General features: G+C 38.4%; 1 protein-coding gene across 1 annotated transcript in view; it reads right to left on the bottom strand.

The window, feature by feature from the left end:
• LOC117830661 (potassium/sodium hyperpolarization-activated cyclic nucleotide-gated channel 1) overlaps positions 1-19,502 on the bottom strand; it is an 88,368-nt gene that overhangs the window by 39,311 nt on the left and 29,555 nt on the right. The window contains exon 3 of the mRNA XM_034708868.1: positions 12,401-12,562. Within this exon, the coding sequence (XP_034564759.1) occupies positions 12,401-12,562 (162 nt within the window). The remainder of the gene's footprint in view (positions 1-12,400; positions 12,563-19,502) is intronic.

A 19,502-nucleotide genomic window follows, 5' to 3' on the forward strand; every position in this document is an offset into this window, starting at 1 on the left:
TAGGTGTCCTTTCACATACGTACATTTAGCGTGCGTGCTTGAGATGGTTATTGAGCAACACTGCAGAATGCTTGTGTTGACATCTGTATGCATGGGAAAACAGAGCAATGTGTTTTTGCCAGATGAAAGCAGAAAGGCTGAGCTGACTCACTGCACCTTTTTTTTTTTTTTTGCTGTTTTGTGCTTGTATGCATTTGATGCGCAGATAAACACATCCAACAGGGAATAAGTGCACTGGATGAGAGTATCACACAATCCTATTGTTGTATGGATGGTGTACAGTTTGGGAATTGATGCCATTTTTATTTTTTGCACGGCATGACATGACTCCTAATGTTTGTTCAGCACAGACATTTGAATGAGGATGAACAGTAAAATATAGAGGAAGCAGGTGCTGAGGAAAACATCAGCTACAGTCTCTTGCTCACATCAATTTTTCCAAAAATAGTTTTAAAAAATGAATAAAGAAAAGTTCAGCTTAGACATTATATTATGTGCCCCATGTACAGAAGCTATAGCTCTGAAAGCAACAGTCCCTGCTGACTCCCACTCTTTTGTCCTCTGCCATTCCCCTCTCTTGACTCTATTCATTATTCTATGCTCTCAGTACAGCCATAAAGATGCTAGAAAATAATCTTGAAAATTAATAAATAAGTAAAGTTTTAAAGATACAGCAGCTAACCTGCAATTAAAAAGGTAACTTGGTTGTACAAGTATTTCTAAAAATAATTCATCTGCATCTAGGTTTTTGCCACAGGCAGAGGTGAATATGCCGAACTACTTTCTGCAGATTGATTTAATGTGACGTGTGCGATCAGGTTCCCCTTTGTGTCACTTTTGCTGTTCAGAATGAATCACCGCTGTTATGGGGTTTTGTCCAATTAGGGTCAAGTATTTAACACAGCTGGGTAATAAATGTACGTTAACAATTTAGTAAGCACAAATATTTCAGGCTTTTATCGAATGTAATAATGATGACGTGTTTGAGTTTGTGATTTTGATATGAAAGTGATTCATTATTAAGCCCTTAGACCAGTGGGGATCCACTGATTGGTAAACGGTGTGGATTCTACTCAAATAGGGGAATATCTGTACATCCTTAACAAGATGCTGCCCCTACTGTAGCAGTGAAAATGTAATGCATAAAACGTTTTTTTAAGCATTGAACACAGCAATATTGAATAAAAGTACTAGTTTTATGGGAGAAAGCCATCTGTTAAATTTTAGCTCACATTCTTCCAGGTTTTAGGATTAAAATCTGAAGCCCTCCCTTAAGCAGATAGTAAGTGGCTTTAAAAGATTTGTAGGAGGTTTTTTCAGATGCTAATGAACAAGATAGTACCTTTTCAATATGTGCTTGCGGCATTATAAAATTACATCGAAGCAGCTTTTCTCAAAGTTGCATACTTTGGATGAAGCAACAAATTATGTGGAGAGGGTTCTTGTAAGAAGAATAAAGGGAAGCAACTTTGCCTCTCTTTGACATGGAGATGCAACATTTCAGAAACATGCAAAGGCATTTTTAACAGCCATGGTGCTTGTGAAGGTAAAAATGTCAAAACACTACAGCAATAACAGCTGCAGAACTACTGGTTTGATTCCTTGAGTATGGTGACTCACAGCATGTCTGGTGCATTTTGATCCCAGCAGTCAAGCCTACGCTACCTTTTTATTCACCTACAGTAGTAATCAGGAAAGACATAAACATGCATTTTCCTCAGTATGTTATAAATGTGACAAAGCAGCAGAAATCTCACAGATTGACAGAGTTATTTTGCTGCTGTATCTTGCTGTGTAGCTTTTCTGTCCCTTGGGAAGAATGACTCATTGCAGTATTAACACATTCTCTCTAGAAACTGCAATTTCTACTTTTCTCCCACAATTCCCCTGATTTTAATAAACGTGGCTAACACAGCAGATGTATTCAGTTCTTCCACAGCTCCAAATATAATTAAGCTCTGGCTGCAGCAAAACAAGTGACACCAGATACTGCATATTCATGTTCCAGCAGCTCGGCCTTTGTTTACGAGCCGAGCAGTAAAGTAGAGTTCACAGACTTCATTATGCAGCCGGCATTAAGACTAATCTGACCAAACACTATTGTCAGAGTATACAAAACAACTTAAAAGTTTCTAAAATGAGTCTGAACCAAGTCGCAGACTGTGCTATAACAACGTGCCTGCATCTCAATTCATTAGTCACAACATGGAGCCTCAAACAGACACAAGATGTTACTGTCGACGTGACCAGAAAGCCAATCAATGATTCACCACTGCCCCAGTGAAGTGTGTGACCCAGAGGTGTTGGTGCTGAAAATACCAACAAAGAAGTATGTGACTGAAGGGATGGTATCCACGGCTGAGAGAACAGCTGACCCTTTAACAGCACCAGAGCTCACAGGAATAAAAAAAAAAAGATTTGTCATCTGTACTCCCACAGATTTGAACTGAGATGCGTCAGAACGAGTCAAGATTCCTGATTCCTCTGCAGCATTTTTAAAAGGTTACAACACGAGTTGTGAGTCTTTAAAGATTTTTTTCAGTTACATTGCGGGGCCATACCAGTGGCTACAAAAACAGGAGCAGCTGTGGTGAGTGTTGTTTGTAACCTTAACAAAAAAAGGGACTGCTTTAAAAAATGAAACAACAAAATTAGCTTCAGCTGAAGATAAAGGAAAACACCTGGGAGTTATTCCTTTAGGAGGTGGTACTACGTGTTCATATTTTACAGACAAATATTAAGTTAAAATGTTGGATGTCAATACTAAACGTCGGTGAAGTTTCAAATTGTGAGAGAAACGTGTGTTCAGGCTGCTCTTTACAGCGTGATCAAAAAATTACGCGAGAATTAGTCGAGAGCCATGCAAGATATGCTCAATTTGTGACATCACCAATTGGTGAATCTCCTTAAAGATCATAATAAATGCAACACTTCCAAAAACTTTCAAAGTCAGATATGGGGTGCAAAACATATAATTATTTGTTATTTCAAATTGAGAAACCTGACTTCGGATCATGGCAATATTGGAGGAGGCTTGTAGAGTGCTGAGTTACGGAGTGCTGTCAAGGCATCCAAAGCGTTTCGGACAGAGGCTGAAACATGGTTTTTGAAGACACCAGCATTAGATAAGTAAATAATTTTTTGAGCTGTAAATTACACAAAGATAAGATAAAGCTATTGGCGCGACAGTATATAGCTTGAAAATGAGCATAAAAGCTTCTTTTTAATAAATGAAATTGTTATGAAGCTTTTAGTCAGCAACAGAATTATAAAAGTTTAAAGTGCAGAGAGAAATTAAGAGATACAGTATGCGTGAATAACCAGGAAGTGAGTTGGCCGGCAATCATGCCAAAATAGGGTAATTGGTGAAGTTTTGCAGAAAATGCTAGGCAACATGGATGCAAAGGAATTGTTTCAGCCTAAATTGTTGCAAAAGCAATATCCCAACTGGACTGTCTTATAGTCTAGTTTCAAAGTACCACAACATATTAGTTCACCACAAAATGAGGTCAGTGTTCCTATAGTGTGAGTGTATATGAAGAATATATCATTCATTCAGAAAAATACCTCCTTTTGTGTTTTTAACCAACGAACAAAGCATTTGAATTATGTGACTGTTTAATTACTCAGTCGTATAACTCTTAAACCTAGCAAGCTGTCCCATGCAGAGGAAAAAAAATCTGATGCACAATATTCATTTTTCAATTACATAATCAAACTACAAGCTGTTCTCCCTGGGAGGGCACAGAAGGCCCTGCAGTCTTTGAACACATCAGCGAGACAGCAGAGGGGTCTGCAAGCCAGAACCTGAGCCAAACTGTAAGCTGGCAAGCAAAAGAGCTCACAGCGGTGAGTGTCGGTGTGTGGGATGTGCTTCTTTCTGTCTTGTTAGTTAGAGGTTTCAAGCAGGATCACTATTTGCGTTCGCAGTTGTCATTTCTTTTTGTTAGGCTTTATTAGTATTTTGTGTTTGTGTCTTTGTGTTGTGTAGAGGTCTCACTGCTTTGTCCAGGGTTGGACTGTGAAACTGGGGCGGTAGGAGGGTTGCAATTGATCATTACACATTATTTATGTATCATACTGGCTAATATTTATCTTTTAGCCCAGAAAAAATTAGAGAAGAACTTTCTTTTTTATGCACCTAGAAGACCATACCTCAACTATATTCAGTTTACAGGACAATGGATAGAGTGGGAAACTGGGAAAGAAAGGGAATGTCAGGTGACAAAGTGCCACAGGTTAGATTCAAACCTGGGCCGCCTGTGTCGAGGACTACAGCCTCTGGACACGAGGCACAAGACTAAACCATTATAGCCAAACTGGCACCCAAAACAGAAGTACTTTAAATCTAATATTGACTCAATAAAATATTTTGGCTCTAGTTGCAGATTAGGACCAACTTCATACAAAGTCTTTTTAAGAAGTTAATCCCTGGTTTGTGATTGGTTTACTTCCCTCTATTCTTTATTTCTTGGTTTTGCCTTCTTTCCTACTTTATCATAGTTAATGTTTTCATGCAAAAAGTTGGAAATTAAGACCAAAAAAAACCATAATGCATAATAGAGAAATGTGAAGGTATTTGAAGCTAGAGCAAAGGGAAATGATTCTAGCATATATAACACATAACTTATTCTTCGGTCTGAACACTTTTGTTTTAGCATTTTAATTCTCCCTCTATAAAGTATTATAAATATACATCTCCATTCCGAGAAGTGCGTCGACTTTCCTTTTTCCTCTTCTCTTCAATCATGTGCAATCAAGCATGCAGCGGCTACTTTCCCTGACGAGCTCTCCCACAATCAGAGAGGTTAAAACCAAGACAGGAGCGAACCTGTTTTATGTTTGGTACTTAGAAACTGTCTGCAGCCTCCGGGTGGCTGTAACCTCCACATGTGTGCTGTTGAGTGCTGTCCTCAGTGTCCATGCTTAACATCCCGACACTTAAGGTGGAAATACTCACACTCTTAGACAAGTGTTAAACTCTTATGTTATCAGCATAGACTCAAGAGGCCTAAACAACACGTCTAAGTACCTGAACAAACCAAAGGTCTTCAACTGAGCTTTGGTTGCAACTCAAAATATTCTGAAATGTTTTCTTTTACAATATATTTGTTGTTGAGCCTCTAAAATGTTAGAAAGCGGTGAAAAATACTTTCTCAACACCAAATTGTTTAGTAAAACCAACAACTCAGAGCCAATGCTTTTATAAACAAAGGTATTACATCTTGACTTTTAAGAAGCCGAAATACCATACTTATTATCAATTTAAATAAGCAAATCTTTCATTATCAAATATTGTGTGATTATATTTCTTCCTATCTCGTAATACATTTGTTGGTTAATCATTGAAGCTCCAATCTGCAAATAATAAACAAGAAAGCTACAGCTGCTCCCATCTGAGGGAAAAACGATCTTGCATTTTTACTTTGATGAAACCCCACAGTGTCCTCTTGTTGACCGACACACTCTGAGAGAGGAGAGAGGGGGGTAAAAAGTTTGATTAATTCATAACCTCTCTGGACTGAGCCCAGCTGTGACTCATCCAGAGGTTTGAAGGGGGGGGGGGGGGGGGGGGGGGAGTAGCGGGTGGCCCAGGGATAAAAGAGGCCAGAAAGGGTGAATGAGGCTGAAGAGAGATGGTTTGTCAGGCCTGCCCACCTACAGTTTCTCTCTTTGTGACATGAACCCTCAGCAGGCTCAGCTCTCTGTCTCCCAATTCAATCCTGACAGTGGCAGTGAGCAAAGGAACACAAATAAACTGCCTCTCATGCTACTTAGCACATAGTGAGAAAAATGTGTCTTAATATTTAAAGAGTTGGACTTCTCAGGGCATCAAACAAAAACTGTAAAGGCAAATGTTTTTTTCCTGTTTTCTATTAACTAAAAATGAAAATAGACTGCAGACTGATACTCTTTAAAAAACAAGCGCAACCTTCTGCCAACCTTACTTTGGAGGGAGAGTTGCCCCCAAAAATGTGTCCGTTTGAATAATAGAAGTGGTCATGCCAAACCAAAAGATGAAACTTTTATTCTGAACTCTGAAAAATAAACCAATCAAATTGAACTAAATAATAGAAATAGGATTTTCTAAGTCGTTGCCATGTAAAAAAAAAAAGGGGGGTAATAATGTTAAAATTAAAAAAATCTTTGATGAAAAAATGTGGAATTAGAAACTAAAAAAAAAAAATAAACACTAATGTAACTGAATGGTTCCAGAATCAAATTAAAATAATCAGAACTTTCTTTAGTAGCTTTAAGTTTGGATACATTTTCATATTGTCCAAACATTAAAAATAAAAATGTCACTTTCAAATTTAACATTTTTTTCAAACTTTTTTTAATTGACTACCATCTGCACTTTTTAACTTCTATACCTAAAAGCTAATAGTCTTTCAATCTAAGCCTAAGGAAGAGCAGCCAGCAAACAAACACTAAAAAAAAATGCTTCTTAACCCTTAACAGACACTTCTACTTACAAACCAAGTGCCAACCTGTTGATACAGAATAGACCCAACAGATTTGTCCATTTGAAAAATTAAAATTTTATATAAAACCTAACATTTGCAACTGTAAATTCAAGTTGCTTCCTCAACTCTAATAATACAAAACTTGATCTGAAGTATGAATAACAGAAAAAAGAGTTTTTCTAAGTTGATACTACAGTAAAAAAAAAAAAAGGAATTGGATGAGAAAAAATAAGATCTCAGTCTGACTGAGACTTTCACTTTGACAATTTGGATTTTCATACACAAGTTTTGCCCTTTTCAACCACCATACATCACAGCTGTCAGTCTTTTAAAGTGAGCCTGAAGAGGAGCAGTTAGCAAACAAACACAAAACGCTCCTCCATGCCCCTAAACAGACATTGTTACATTGCACTGTACATGCAGACAAAAGCAGCAACCTATCACCCTCTGGCCGAGCCAACACAGCGACAGCAGCACTATCTGCTCTGGTGATTAAGTAAAAGCAGCCTCTAAAGAGTAAGAAGCTCCTCTCAGGCCATTAGTCAGGAAGATAACAGTCCTGCTCCCTACATGTACTGCAGCACTCAGCAGTATCTGCAGTCCTCGTCGGCCCCACTCTTCTTCTTCTCACAGCTGGAGACACAAAGTACAGAGCCAACACACCACACAAAATAAAATACGACACAACGTGAGTATAAAGCAGCCGAGAAACACACACGACCTTCACCTGAGCAGTCCCGTTCTCCTCGCTTTATGTTTTTCTACCTGCGGTAAACAGGGGGGGAAATTTCTCATCAAGATTTCCAGCTTCTGAGCACTAACATGGTGTGATGGTGTGAGAAGAGGAATCCCTCATGTAGGCAGGGCTTTTCACTTTGGATTTGGCAGGCCATGCTCAGCACACATGCCTCTAGTTCTGCTCTGATCCACAGGGAAGAGGCTCCAAAAATTGCTCATTCTAGCACATCACAGTCAGTAACACTAAGTTAGATACTCATGGGCTCACTTTCTACAGAACATATCAAACACACACATAAATTCTGCCTCCAATATGTTGCATTTAAGGCTGTGACTAGCTAGTATTTTTCTCCATCACAGCGCACAAAGAAAATCAATATGGAAGTGAGAAAATCAATATTGAAAGCTATCTGGAAATTAGAGTAATTAAATTCAAGTGTATCCTCAGTGTTTTGAATTCATTATTGCCTTCTGTATTGATTTTGTCCTCTGCTGTCGCATGTGAAACACAGTGGAGTCACTGCGCCATTTTTCTATTGAATACTCATTTGCCTGTGCATATAAAACACTGGAATAGGATAACTGCAAATATCTAAGTGTTGTACATTTTTTGACCCTTTCCAAATAATAATAAAAAAGAAAACATGTTTGCATCCAGTATATGTCTTGTTTTCCTTTCTTTTAAATGATTTATACATTTTTGCAATCAGAACCACAAATTGTGGAATGCCTTAGCTTAGATAACCTGACACGTGTTGATTGGACTCCTTTTTTGTGCTAGGTTTCAAGATAGTTTTTTTGTTGTGTGAAAATTTTCAAGTTTACCTTTTTTTTTCTAAGATTGTTTTTCCTTTTTTTCTCCACGCCTTTACTAGAAGAGAGGCCAGTGGATAGAGTCAAATAAGGGAAGAGAAAGTAGGGAGTGGTATGCCGCAAGGGGCCGAGAGGAGTGGGAGTGGCACCAATTCTAGGGCTGTAGCCTCTGTACATGGGGGCACAATGGTACTAAGGCTGGGCGATAATTCGCTGATGATAAATATTAATATAAATATAACAAATGTTCAATAAAAATTTGATAATTAAACCTGTAATTACACCCCCAACCACTGGAAAGGGAGGGGGTGCTAATGTGCCTTAAACAGATAGAAAGAGAAGAACGGCCAGTCATGTCGCAGGGTCATTAGTCTAACACTGTGTTGACTCTGCGTTAACTATGAACTTAATACACTTCATTAAATATACTTTCAGGTATGTGGGTAAAGGAAGATCACTGAGGCAACTTCTGCTGTGCATCTCACTCAGGACCAGAAATCTGCTTTTGAATTTAAATAAAATAATGATTTAATATTTATTGTGATAATTCTCGAAACCGACTGATATGAAAAATATGCTATCACTATAAAATTTTGGTTTTCGTGATAACATAATTTTCAATATTGCCCAGCTCTAAATGGAAACACTGACCCAAACCCTCATCCTGTACTATCTGTCAATCTAAAGAGCTGGATATTTTTCAAGATTAGGAGTCATGCTAAAAGCAGACTTTTACAAAGTCCAATAAGGATCAATATAAACACATATAAAAGTAATGTTAAGTCAGGTTAGTTTGTTTTGGTTTCTGATAGTTGGTTCAATTTGTGCGATATCTGAAGAAACAATGAAAGAGTCTGAAAAAACACTACGATTTTTCTTGTCCTTTTTTAATACTCTAATTGACTCAAAAACATGTTGCTAAATCAATCATCAAAGTAGTTGTGGATCGCTCTTCTGTAATTGGAGTTTAAGTCAAAGTGAAATTGAACTGGACTGATGAAATATATGGTAATCCTAATCCAGGAATCCAAGTAACAGAAACTGCTGAGATGTGAAAGCATTGTTTTGCCTTCAGACTCCTGCACAGACGAACTCCGCAAGGTTCTATATTTAGGTGTGCCAGTCTGCAGCTGCAGTCTCAACATGTCACCACAATCCTTATATCTCTTCAGAGCTGGGAGACTTCTTTGTTATGATGTTTCTACACCCTTAATACAAATGATTCCACAGTTTCGTCTTACTACGGAGAGAAATTAGATTAATGAGTCATCAGAGTGATTGGATCTCACATATCATGCCGTATATTAGCTTTGCTTCACGGGCCCATTTGCAATGTGAAGCTATGGCTATAGATTTCCACAGTGGGAATGATCCCGCCACACAGGGGGCAGTAAATTAGCCTTTCACATGACTCCCATTGGGTATTGATTAGCATACAAGAAAGGGAATGTATCTGATTTATACTGAGAAAGGGGAGCAACATGTGTGATAATTAAGCTCCAGAGCAATGTTAACAGAGGGCTGTATAAAAAGTCTGTGTTTGCTGCAGCAAATGAAGGATGTGTTTACCCTGTGTTGTACACAACCATTAGCATGGATGAATTGTGACAGTTAAGAGGGAAATAATTTCACTGCACATTCATTTTGGGGCAAGCAGAGATGGATTGTGTCTGTTTGGATGAATAACACATGCTAGTTGGTATCGGGCTCACTTGGGCAAGTCGTCGCCTCAAAGGAAAAAACGAGAGTGGGATACAGAGTCTGTGATGTTGAGGAAAGCCGACATTTGCACCTCCAGCATGGTGCCTGTGAGGCGTCAGTGTGCATGTGGAGAACAGAGATGTAAGTCTCAGAGTGAGGGAGAGAGATGAGCGGGCAGAAGAGCTCCTCAGGCCAGCATTTACAATCAGCATTACCCAGGAGGGCCGTACGCACTTCTACACTGTCATGTCGCTCGGAGAGCAGCAACTGCAGTCCGTTTGACCCCCAGTCAGAGAGAAAGAGGAGGAAGTGGAAATATACCAAAAAAAACTAAGTGAAATAAAAAGACAGGGAGAAGGCAGGCAAGAAATACCCATAATCCTGCATTGGAATCCTTTCAGTATAAGGAGAAGGCCAGACTCAATTTGAGAACAAACAAAAACAGTTTCAAGTATGACGTTTGTGGAAAAACACCAAGAACAAAAGGAAGCTGCTGCGAGTAAATTGAGGTTTAAATCTAGCTGTGAAAGTTTTTAGTTTTCTTGTTTTATGCACATACCAGAGCCGGAATATTTTTTTAATTCCGATTTAACAGATTAAAACGATCTCTTTGATAACAAATGGCAGATATAGTGATTTATTTGCTCTTTGCTCTTTATGAATCCAATTCCATTTCAATTCAAAACATCTACAAGACCATGCCTGTATCTACACCTCAACAAATGGTGTCATGTAAAAACACATTTATTAGTTTATGTTTTGAGTTCCTGACTCTAACCTTTACATGTCTTGTTTTTAAAAAATGCTTATTTTCGTTGCTGTATATTCTTAACTCGAGAAACAATGTTCAGCATGGACCCTAATGGTAGCTCAGTTGTCATTCTTCAGCTCACATATTACATAATTTTCTTGCATCTATTATAACTGTCATTTTTGTAACCTGCAAAATCAGATTTTCACATTGGGCGGAATACAAAGTGTTCTCTAATCAATGCCCAATGCTGTGTGTGCTTTCTGAATAGTTCTGGCAGCACTGGCAGCTAAAGTAGTGTGAACACTGCAGAGAGTCGAAGGAGCAGTTCAGGGTTGGTTAAACAGACGTCACAAGTCTTGAACACCATCGCTGCGAGCAGCAGAGCAGTGAGAGAAAAAACGAAGGGTGAAAAGGGCAGCGCTTTGCATATTGTTACACTCCTCTTCACCTCTTCCATCACCCCTAGCTCTGTTCTATTGACAGCTGGGTTGACAGTTATATAATCTGAGGCATCAAACGGTTTTGAAATCTAAAAGCTGTTTATCTTCCAATGTACAATGATGCAGCGGAAAAAAGTCTCCTTAACTGACTGTGATGTTTTCTGAGGTTGTAGCACTTATAACTACAGACATGAGAGACGGAGAAGTACCAAATATTGATCTGCATATTAAGTCTTTAAATTGTTCAACATACTTGGTCCAAAAAAAAAATTAAGCAAATATTGTTTTTTTCACTGCTGTACTGCTTTTGCTTTTCCTAAAATTAGGTGCACTCAAGCACAGGTTAGGGATGTTCCTAAGCGGCTAATTTCCAAATCCATAAAACAAACAAATTCAGATGTTGAAAATGGCACAAGTTTGCCTCTTTGTTTAGTTATTCCTTATAGACGTGGCTGATGAGTACATTGTTTAATCATAATGAAAAATTACTCTTTCTGTTTTCAACAGCTGTAACAACCACAGACCAAGTCAACAGAAAGTCACCAGATTGCAAGGTCACTTGTTCAATCAGAACACCAATATAGTTTTGAAAGGCACTGCGTATTTCACTCTGGCTTCCCAACAGTCTACATTGTTGGCATACATTAATTAAAATTAAAGCTGTCAAATAATAGATTTTTTAAAATTGCGATTAATCACATTTCTAATCCCATGTTTAAAATTCCATCATTTCACATATAAAATTAGTTTATATTGAGTCTATGTTAACAATGTAAACCAATTCTTATCAGTGTCTTGATTTGGAAATCAAATGAACGCAATGAAATGTACTTGAAATTATCTTGACTTAAATATTTATTATTCAATGAAATGCTGCATAAATGCTGCACTACTTCACCACTATGGTCTGAAACCAGGACTTACAGCTAGGAGATAGCTTCAAAGAGCCTTTTCTGTGAAATACAGAGTTCATTTAAATTTTTTAAAGCAAAGCGCAATGTCCAATCACAATTTTTTTTTTAATCATTTCACTCACTGTAGTCCAATGATTCTTGCATTTTTGCATTTGCACTTTTCAGGAGTTCCAGTTTCATTCATTTCCCTGTTTAATTCAGGTGTGAAAGTGTTGTGCCCAGGGGTGGTAAGGCATATGACTGGTCACAACATGCCAACCTGAGGACATTGGTTCATTCATAGAGCCCTAACAAACATATGAATAACTTGTTTGACCAACTAGTAACTTTGGTTCCAACTAGCAAGGGTTACAACATGTATTCATTTCGGCCACTTTGCTCTTGTTAACACTAAAACAATATAAAGCCTGACTCTCATAGCTACAGTAACTTAGGGGCTCACTGGGCTTTGTGAGTGGTGAATGAAAAGGCCGCTGTGTTAAGTTGTACTGACACAAATTGTATATACAGATGAAATATTAACATACCAAATGGCAAAATAACAAACGAAAGAGAAGAGTGGGCAATACTTACAACCATACCGTTTAGCGATACCCAGCAGTCAGGGGGAAAGTCTTGGAGGAGTGGCACCAGATACTGGAGACAGCCATCCCAGTGACACAGAAGCAGCATCATCCCTATCAAATTAAATATTCTTACCACTGCACTGGCCAGGTCATAGGTCATATGGAAGATCTGTAGGAGACAACAGAAGATGGAGAGAAAAAGAGCCCGGTTAGACCTCAGCAGTGTTTCAAATGTTGTTGAAACATGCAAATTCATACAAAATAAAAAAGCAAAATAAATATGGCATAGTGGCCTGAATTGAAATGAGTTCATTTCTCTAAATTATTACATACAATGGTATTTCAGACACAAAGAAAAAAAAGATTAAAAAGATGTTTAAACATTCACAAAAGTACAAAGTCACCTTTGAAGTGGAGGGCATGGTGTGCCTGTTTGCCACCAGAGAATCTGGTTGCCACCAGTGTGTCTGTGCGTGTGTGTGTGTGTGTGTGTGTGTGTTCATGTGTGTGTGTATTTATATGTGTAATGCCTACCTGTTTGTGTGCATCACACAGATGTTGAGCTGCATAATTCAACATGGCTGCTTTCCAAAACAAACTGACCAGCAGAGGAAATCCTCATAGAGCACAGAGCGAGCTTAATGAAATACTGAATGATGAATCGAGCGCAGACCTCGGGGATAATCAGGCAGTATGTGTGTTTGAACACAGTGATCCAATGCGAGTGTAACTGCAGGTGTGGCTATTCAATCAGTGCAGGAAGTTTCAGAATAGAAAGTCATCAGCCGGGTGAGTAAGCATATCTGCAATGTGAAACGGTTTCATTTACACGGGATCTGAGCGGGGAGAATTGGCACATGCCCAGTTGGCTTCAACTCTAAATCAGAGTATCTCATTAGCATGAGAATCCCATTGCTCCTTTCCAGGTTAGTTCTTCCATAATCACACCCTAAAACAGTTAAATATGGAAAATAAAATATTGGTGAGTGGAGACTGGTTAGTTTTGCATCATAAACCTGCCTCGTGCCAATTTGTTAAAGTGATTTCGGATAATTACTATCTTTTTTTAGGTTGATGGCTTTCCATTCTCAGAAAACTGGCCAATTTACTTAACTGTAATAGGGATTTAATTGGGTCTCAGTGTGATTTTTTTCAGCCTAAAGTGCTGCACCAAACACTGAGTGAGAAATATTTTGTTACCATTTTGCTAGGTTCTTTGTGATATATATAATCATTTTAAAATAGTCTGAAATGTAAATTGTGCAACTTAAAATCCCAAAGTAATGAGCATGATAAAAAGATAGAAAAATGCGTACATGTACATGAGATTGAAGGACCCATTAAGTATTTTAAACAGTACCACAATTTATGAGTAAATAAAATAAAACTGGCAGTAAAAAAAAATGATTTAAAAAAGTATAATATTTGAAAAATTTCACAGTGCACTAGTGTGTTGTATGTTCCCTGAAGTACTACACAGGAAAAGGTGCAATAGGGAAAACAGGAGTATTGTGCTCTCCTTGTTGTAAGCTTCTAATTTAACTTCATGGCAGCCTTTTATTGAAGACAGGATGAACAGAAGTTTTTGCTCTTAACATAAGAGAATGACTTTAGGAATCATATTCACTTGATAACAGAGCTGAGTAAATCAGAGCGTGGTCACAGTGTACGATGTGTGATTACAAAAGTTATTACCAAGTCTGATTCTACCACAAGAAAGAAGGTCGCATTTGAATTAATGTGGTTCAAGAATAGTACCCTGTGGGACTCCACATTTTATGATACCCCTTTTCCAGCAAATGACATGAAATAACTGAGTACCGATTGCTGTTAGACATATTTATTGAATTGACATCCTTTTTGCCTATAGTTTATTTTGATTTCATAGGCCATTAAGAGGCACAACTGTTGATTTCTGTTTGTTTCATAACCAATTAAAAAACGCATCACAGGAGCTTCAATGTCTTCATCAGTGCTGTGTCAGTGCTGTGATGTTATCTGACGACTGATCAAAATCTTCCTCAAAGCTCAATTACATTTAAAATGATATTGAGTTGAATCTGAGCAGTTTTATAATCAATTTTTAATAAACAGGGGATTTGCGAAAGGTCTTTTGTTACGCAATATTGCTTTTCCAAGCTGCCTTTTTCACTCAAATCGGAGATTGTGTAAGAGATTAAATCAGCAGTACTTTGTTATATTCAACATATCTATTTTCTGATATCATCTTTTTCTCTATATTTAACATCAGATCCAATCTCTTCTGTGGTGTTATCGGCCTTTTATTCTTTATCCTCTGTTCTATTTTTGCATTTTCTGGCACTCTCCTTAGTATTTGGAAAAATAGTGACCACTTTTGACCAAATTGAAAAAAGGCTTCTTACTCCCTCTTATCAGAGTGCAATCACTCCAGAAAAAGAGGGCCCGCGCATGGTCTTCATTTTGTGCTGACATGTATTCTGCCACGATTCTGAACCTTTGTCTTTTTTTTTGCAATACGTAGGCAAAAATCTGCTAATACCCCAGGTGTTTTAAAAGCTCTTTGAATCCACATCTCTCCACCCCGGTCCATTGTGACTGTCCTGTAACCTCTGTGCACAAAGGACAGTGTCCACACAGAGAACAGATGAGAGAACAAGAGGCTGAGCTGATGCTCAGATCCCTCTATGGTTCAACTCATCCACAGGGAGATACAGTGCACTGCCCTGACACGCTAAAATTAGCCACTAGCTTACTGGATGGCTGTCTCTATGCACCCAGTATCTCTTCTGCTGCCTACATCTTTATTCTTAAAATAGAAGAACTCTCTGTCCCTATGTTGAACATGAGTGTCTTTACATTTATCATAGTTTGATGACATAATCATAGAGAACAGACACACAGGGAGGATGGGAGAGTGACAAAAACAAAGACAGAACAATATAACAATAGCTAATAGAGGTAGACAATACTGAAGGACTGCAACATGACTGGAAAGAGGAAGCAGCACTTTGGTCCCTGTTTGAATTACAAATGACTCTCAGCAGGTAGAAATAGAAAAAGGTCGGCTGCTTGTCTGCCCTTTCCTCTTTCAACGAATGCATTTACAACAAAAAAAAAGACAACAAAGAAAACATAAGACGTAAGTGAGGGTTGCATTTGTTGAGTCAAATTTCCTAAGGACTATTCCACTCTGTTTAGAAGCCTCTGTAACCTTTGGGTCAGACTGAGGGCACAGAGAGAAGATGTAAGTGCTCGTTAACACAGTGTGGGATTTGTTTAGGTTTGTACTGCAAGGGCACCTGTCTGCTGGCAGGAGGTAGCCAAGAGGCAGCTGTCTAAAAATAAGGTCTTAATTATAGTGGCGTCAGGTGTAAATCACTGATCATCCTTATATATCCCTACAACACAGTGAAGGATGTCCTGTGCTGTGTTGAACAAATTAAACCTGTTTCAGTTGGTACCTGTGCTCAAACACATGGTACAAGGACAACAACAGTGTCTCAACATGGTAAGTCTTGAATGAAAGATGCTCTCTGGCCCTGGAAATACACCGTACAATATCGATAAAACACTATATTCTGTCTTGACCTGTGCAATAAAATTTACATTTGTGCTTACTTGTATAGTGCCAAATCACAACAAATGTTATCTCAAGACACTTTTACAAACATAGCAGGTCTAGACCGTACTCTATATATGTTCAATTATTACAAAAGACCCAACATCAAGACAGGGTTAACCATGAGCAGAGCACTTCACAGCATTTAGCAAGTTACAGCGGCAAGGAAAAACTTCCCTTTCGAGGTGTTTTTTTTGTGTGCAGCCCTCATTCTCAGGATCTTATAGACATGCACCAATGGGGAGAGGTCTGTTTATTCATGACTGTATTGCCAGCCTATGTGTGTATAGCATGTTCAGTATTAGAGGGTTGAAAATTGGATTTCCCCTTGGGAATTGATAATATATATCTTCTTCTTCTTAAAATAGGTGAGTTATAACATGTATAAGGTGATTACAGGCTTATGATTGGTCGAGCCTGTCATACTGGGAGTATGGTTGCTCCTTTGAGTGTTACTGTGTAGAAATTGTGTGCAAAAGCAGCACACACAGCATTTTACCCTGCACAACCCTACTTCTTGTTGCAGCTCTGTGGTCTGTTTATATCGCTTACTGTGACTTTATCAATGTATTGATTTGATTTTAAGACTGTGACACTCTGTTGGGGCTCTGCTTGTGAATTTGCAAGTGTATGCCTGCGGATCATTGATTTGAAGGGTCCCTTTAAAAGTCTTTAACCACCCGCCTGCTTTAAAATAAACACCACTGAGGAAGGTGATAATAGTTAATGAACATTTCATGGCAGCTGACAAAGCTCTTTTTCAGTGAATGGATCTGAATTCATTTTCATAGTCCCCTCTCCTTCGCTTTGCTGTTATAAGCTCTTATCAGCTGCAGGAAATAGGTAGCACAGACTCAGAGCCAGAGACATCGCCAACACTCTCAGCTGGCATTGGCAAAATATAGGCTTAAAATTAAGTGCATCAAGCTTAAATTTGACCGGGAACAGGGGCAAAGGTCGGCATAATCCTCTAATACAGGAGAGAGAAACAGCCAAGATGTGATGTGATAGCAGCACAAGGTCACACGCTGGATGTGATGAGCCAGCACGGCATTCATTCATATTTGAAACCATTTAAGAGAACAGAACAGTGGAGTCCAATACTACAAACACCAAAACTTTGATAAATCCCACCTGTATTTTTAAGCACAACTGTTGCAATAATTCAGCATTGTAGGTGTTGATTTTTAATTTGAGAGTGAAGATCTGAACTGATTAGACCTGTGTTTTACACCAGGTCAGGTTGATGTAAATACTGTACGCTGACATTTTTGTGAAGAGAAGAGAGCAGAAGAATTCCTCATCATCAAGCTGTGGTGGAGCCTCCAACACGCAATTAGGAAGCACTCTTTATGCATCTCCAAATTGGACATGTGTGACCTCTGTTTGAGGTTAGTGAGGATTAGCAAGGGACTAATTTGAGGGGATTAAATCCACCACTGGCTATTACATTGAAGGATGACACAACTGCTTCCAGGAAAATCTGGAATTCTCCCGCTGAAAATCGTCTTCTAAGTCTCCTTTTTGGACCTTGCCTGTTTTTCTGCCTAATCACAACACTGCAGTTGAACTTGGATTTGAAGAATCATATGATCAAGTGCTGAGAATTCACAGGGATTTGGTGAGTCTCATGTTTTCATGTGCTGTTGTTGGCCATTTAAAAAGGGCAACCATCGGAAAAAAACCCCACCTTAACAGATAGAGCTGAATATGGATGTGTTCCTGTACAATGTGTGCAGTGTTATGGCTGAAATAGGCTTGCAGTGTCCCCCAAAGAAAAGCATCTTGCTGGAAGTAATATCGTTTCACATGACTGCAATGCCCTATGCGTAATCATGCTCATATATGTATAGTTCAGCAATAAATAAACATAAATAGAGTTGGCATTATTTCAGAGCTTCGGGCAGGAAACTGTATACACTGAAAAGCTCATCAGTCTGCAGATCTGTCTCCAGCACAGACTAGAATAGACAAGGCAACACAGGAGGAGGAGAATTCTTATCTCATATACATAACTGGGTTGTTGCCAAGCCATGCAAAGACTGTGTAAGAACTGCAGCTATGTTGTTTCCCTGCATTAAAAAGCTGTGGATCTCCAGCTTCAAGCAGCAGTACATTTAGGTAATGAGGCCCAACAGTAATTTGTAGCCAGAGACTTAATTAAAAGGCAGGTGGTGATCAATGGGCCCTTTACACAGGCAGAAAACAAGTAGTGATCTATTAATGTGGCGAGATACACTTTAAAGAGGAGGTCATTATTTCCTCACTGCATACACTCCTGCCCTGCATGCAAATATGCAATTAATCCTAGGGTAAAAAGTACATTAGTGCCTGTGGAACAAAGTGAGAAAGAATTTTAAGTGGAATGAAAAGGGCAGACTCAAAGAAAGTATCTGGATGGTGTACTTGAGAAGTTCTTGAGATGCAACTCACAACCCCAGTGCCAGAGGGATGAAAGATGGAGCAACACAATGACAGTCTGGGACAAAGTGGATCGAAAGAAGGTTATTCACAAATGAGGCAGTGTTACAATACCAACTGAAGGATAATGGTTATCAATGCAGAAGGGACATTAAACAGAAAGAAAATATGGTGTTACAGGGTGTAATGTCCAAAGATGGCGAGGCTGACATCACCATCAAACAAATGCTAATAATCTTGGAGTACCTTACTCTAGTCTTGAGAGTGTGTGTGTTTGTTAGTGAAGAACTGAATGAAGGTATGCCAGCAACCAGAACAGTCATCCAGACACTGAAATGGATGGCTTAACACTTAATAAACAACAGCTTATTCTAATTTTGATAGAAGTACCACACGTGCTTCATTTCATTTACACATGATTACTGTCTGATTTATATAAAATACAGCGCTTTAATCTACAATATACTTAAAATACAAATTTGACTATGTATTAAAAAACGATATATCTTCATTTTCATTACTATCTAAAAAATATGGTTTCTAAAAACAAGATTTGGCTTCCTTTAAAACATTTTTTGAAGTACATTTTGACAAGGAGATGTCAAGTGTTTTTTATGGTGGAACCAATACAGAATAAATACAAAAAACATTGGTTTAAAAATCTGAAGGACTTGGGGTGCCAGTAAAGCTTAGCAGTTCAATCATGTTCTCCAAGTACAGAGGCAATGGTCCACAAAGCCGGCAGCCCAGGTTGATTCCAACCCTTGACAATTTGCCTCAGGTCATTAATTTCTCACTCTCGAGTTTTCTACTCTATCCACTGTTGTATCATCAAAATAAGCAGATATAAGCCCCCAAATCTTTACAAACAAATAAAAAATTCTTCAGTGATGTGTATTTAGTTATAATGATCTATTATAGTTTGTTGTAATTTTATGTAACCATGATGTAAATAATCAGCCTCTGGTCTTTTATTTATTTTTTTCCATGTTATTTTACGTATTCTTGATATCTTTCTATCTTCCTCTATCTTATTAAAAGTCTAACAAGGGACAGGAGTTGGAAACTAGCAATAGCTATAATCTCT

The sequence above is a fragment of the Notolabrus celidotus genome, chromosome 19, assembly GCF_009762535.1.
Source record: "Notolabrus celidotus isolate fNotCel1 chromosome 19, fNotCel1.pri, whole genome shotgun sequence".
NCBI classification, from domain to species: domain Eukaryota; kingdom Metazoa; phylum Chordata; class Actinopteri; order Labriformes; family Labridae; genus Notolabrus; species Notolabrus celidotus.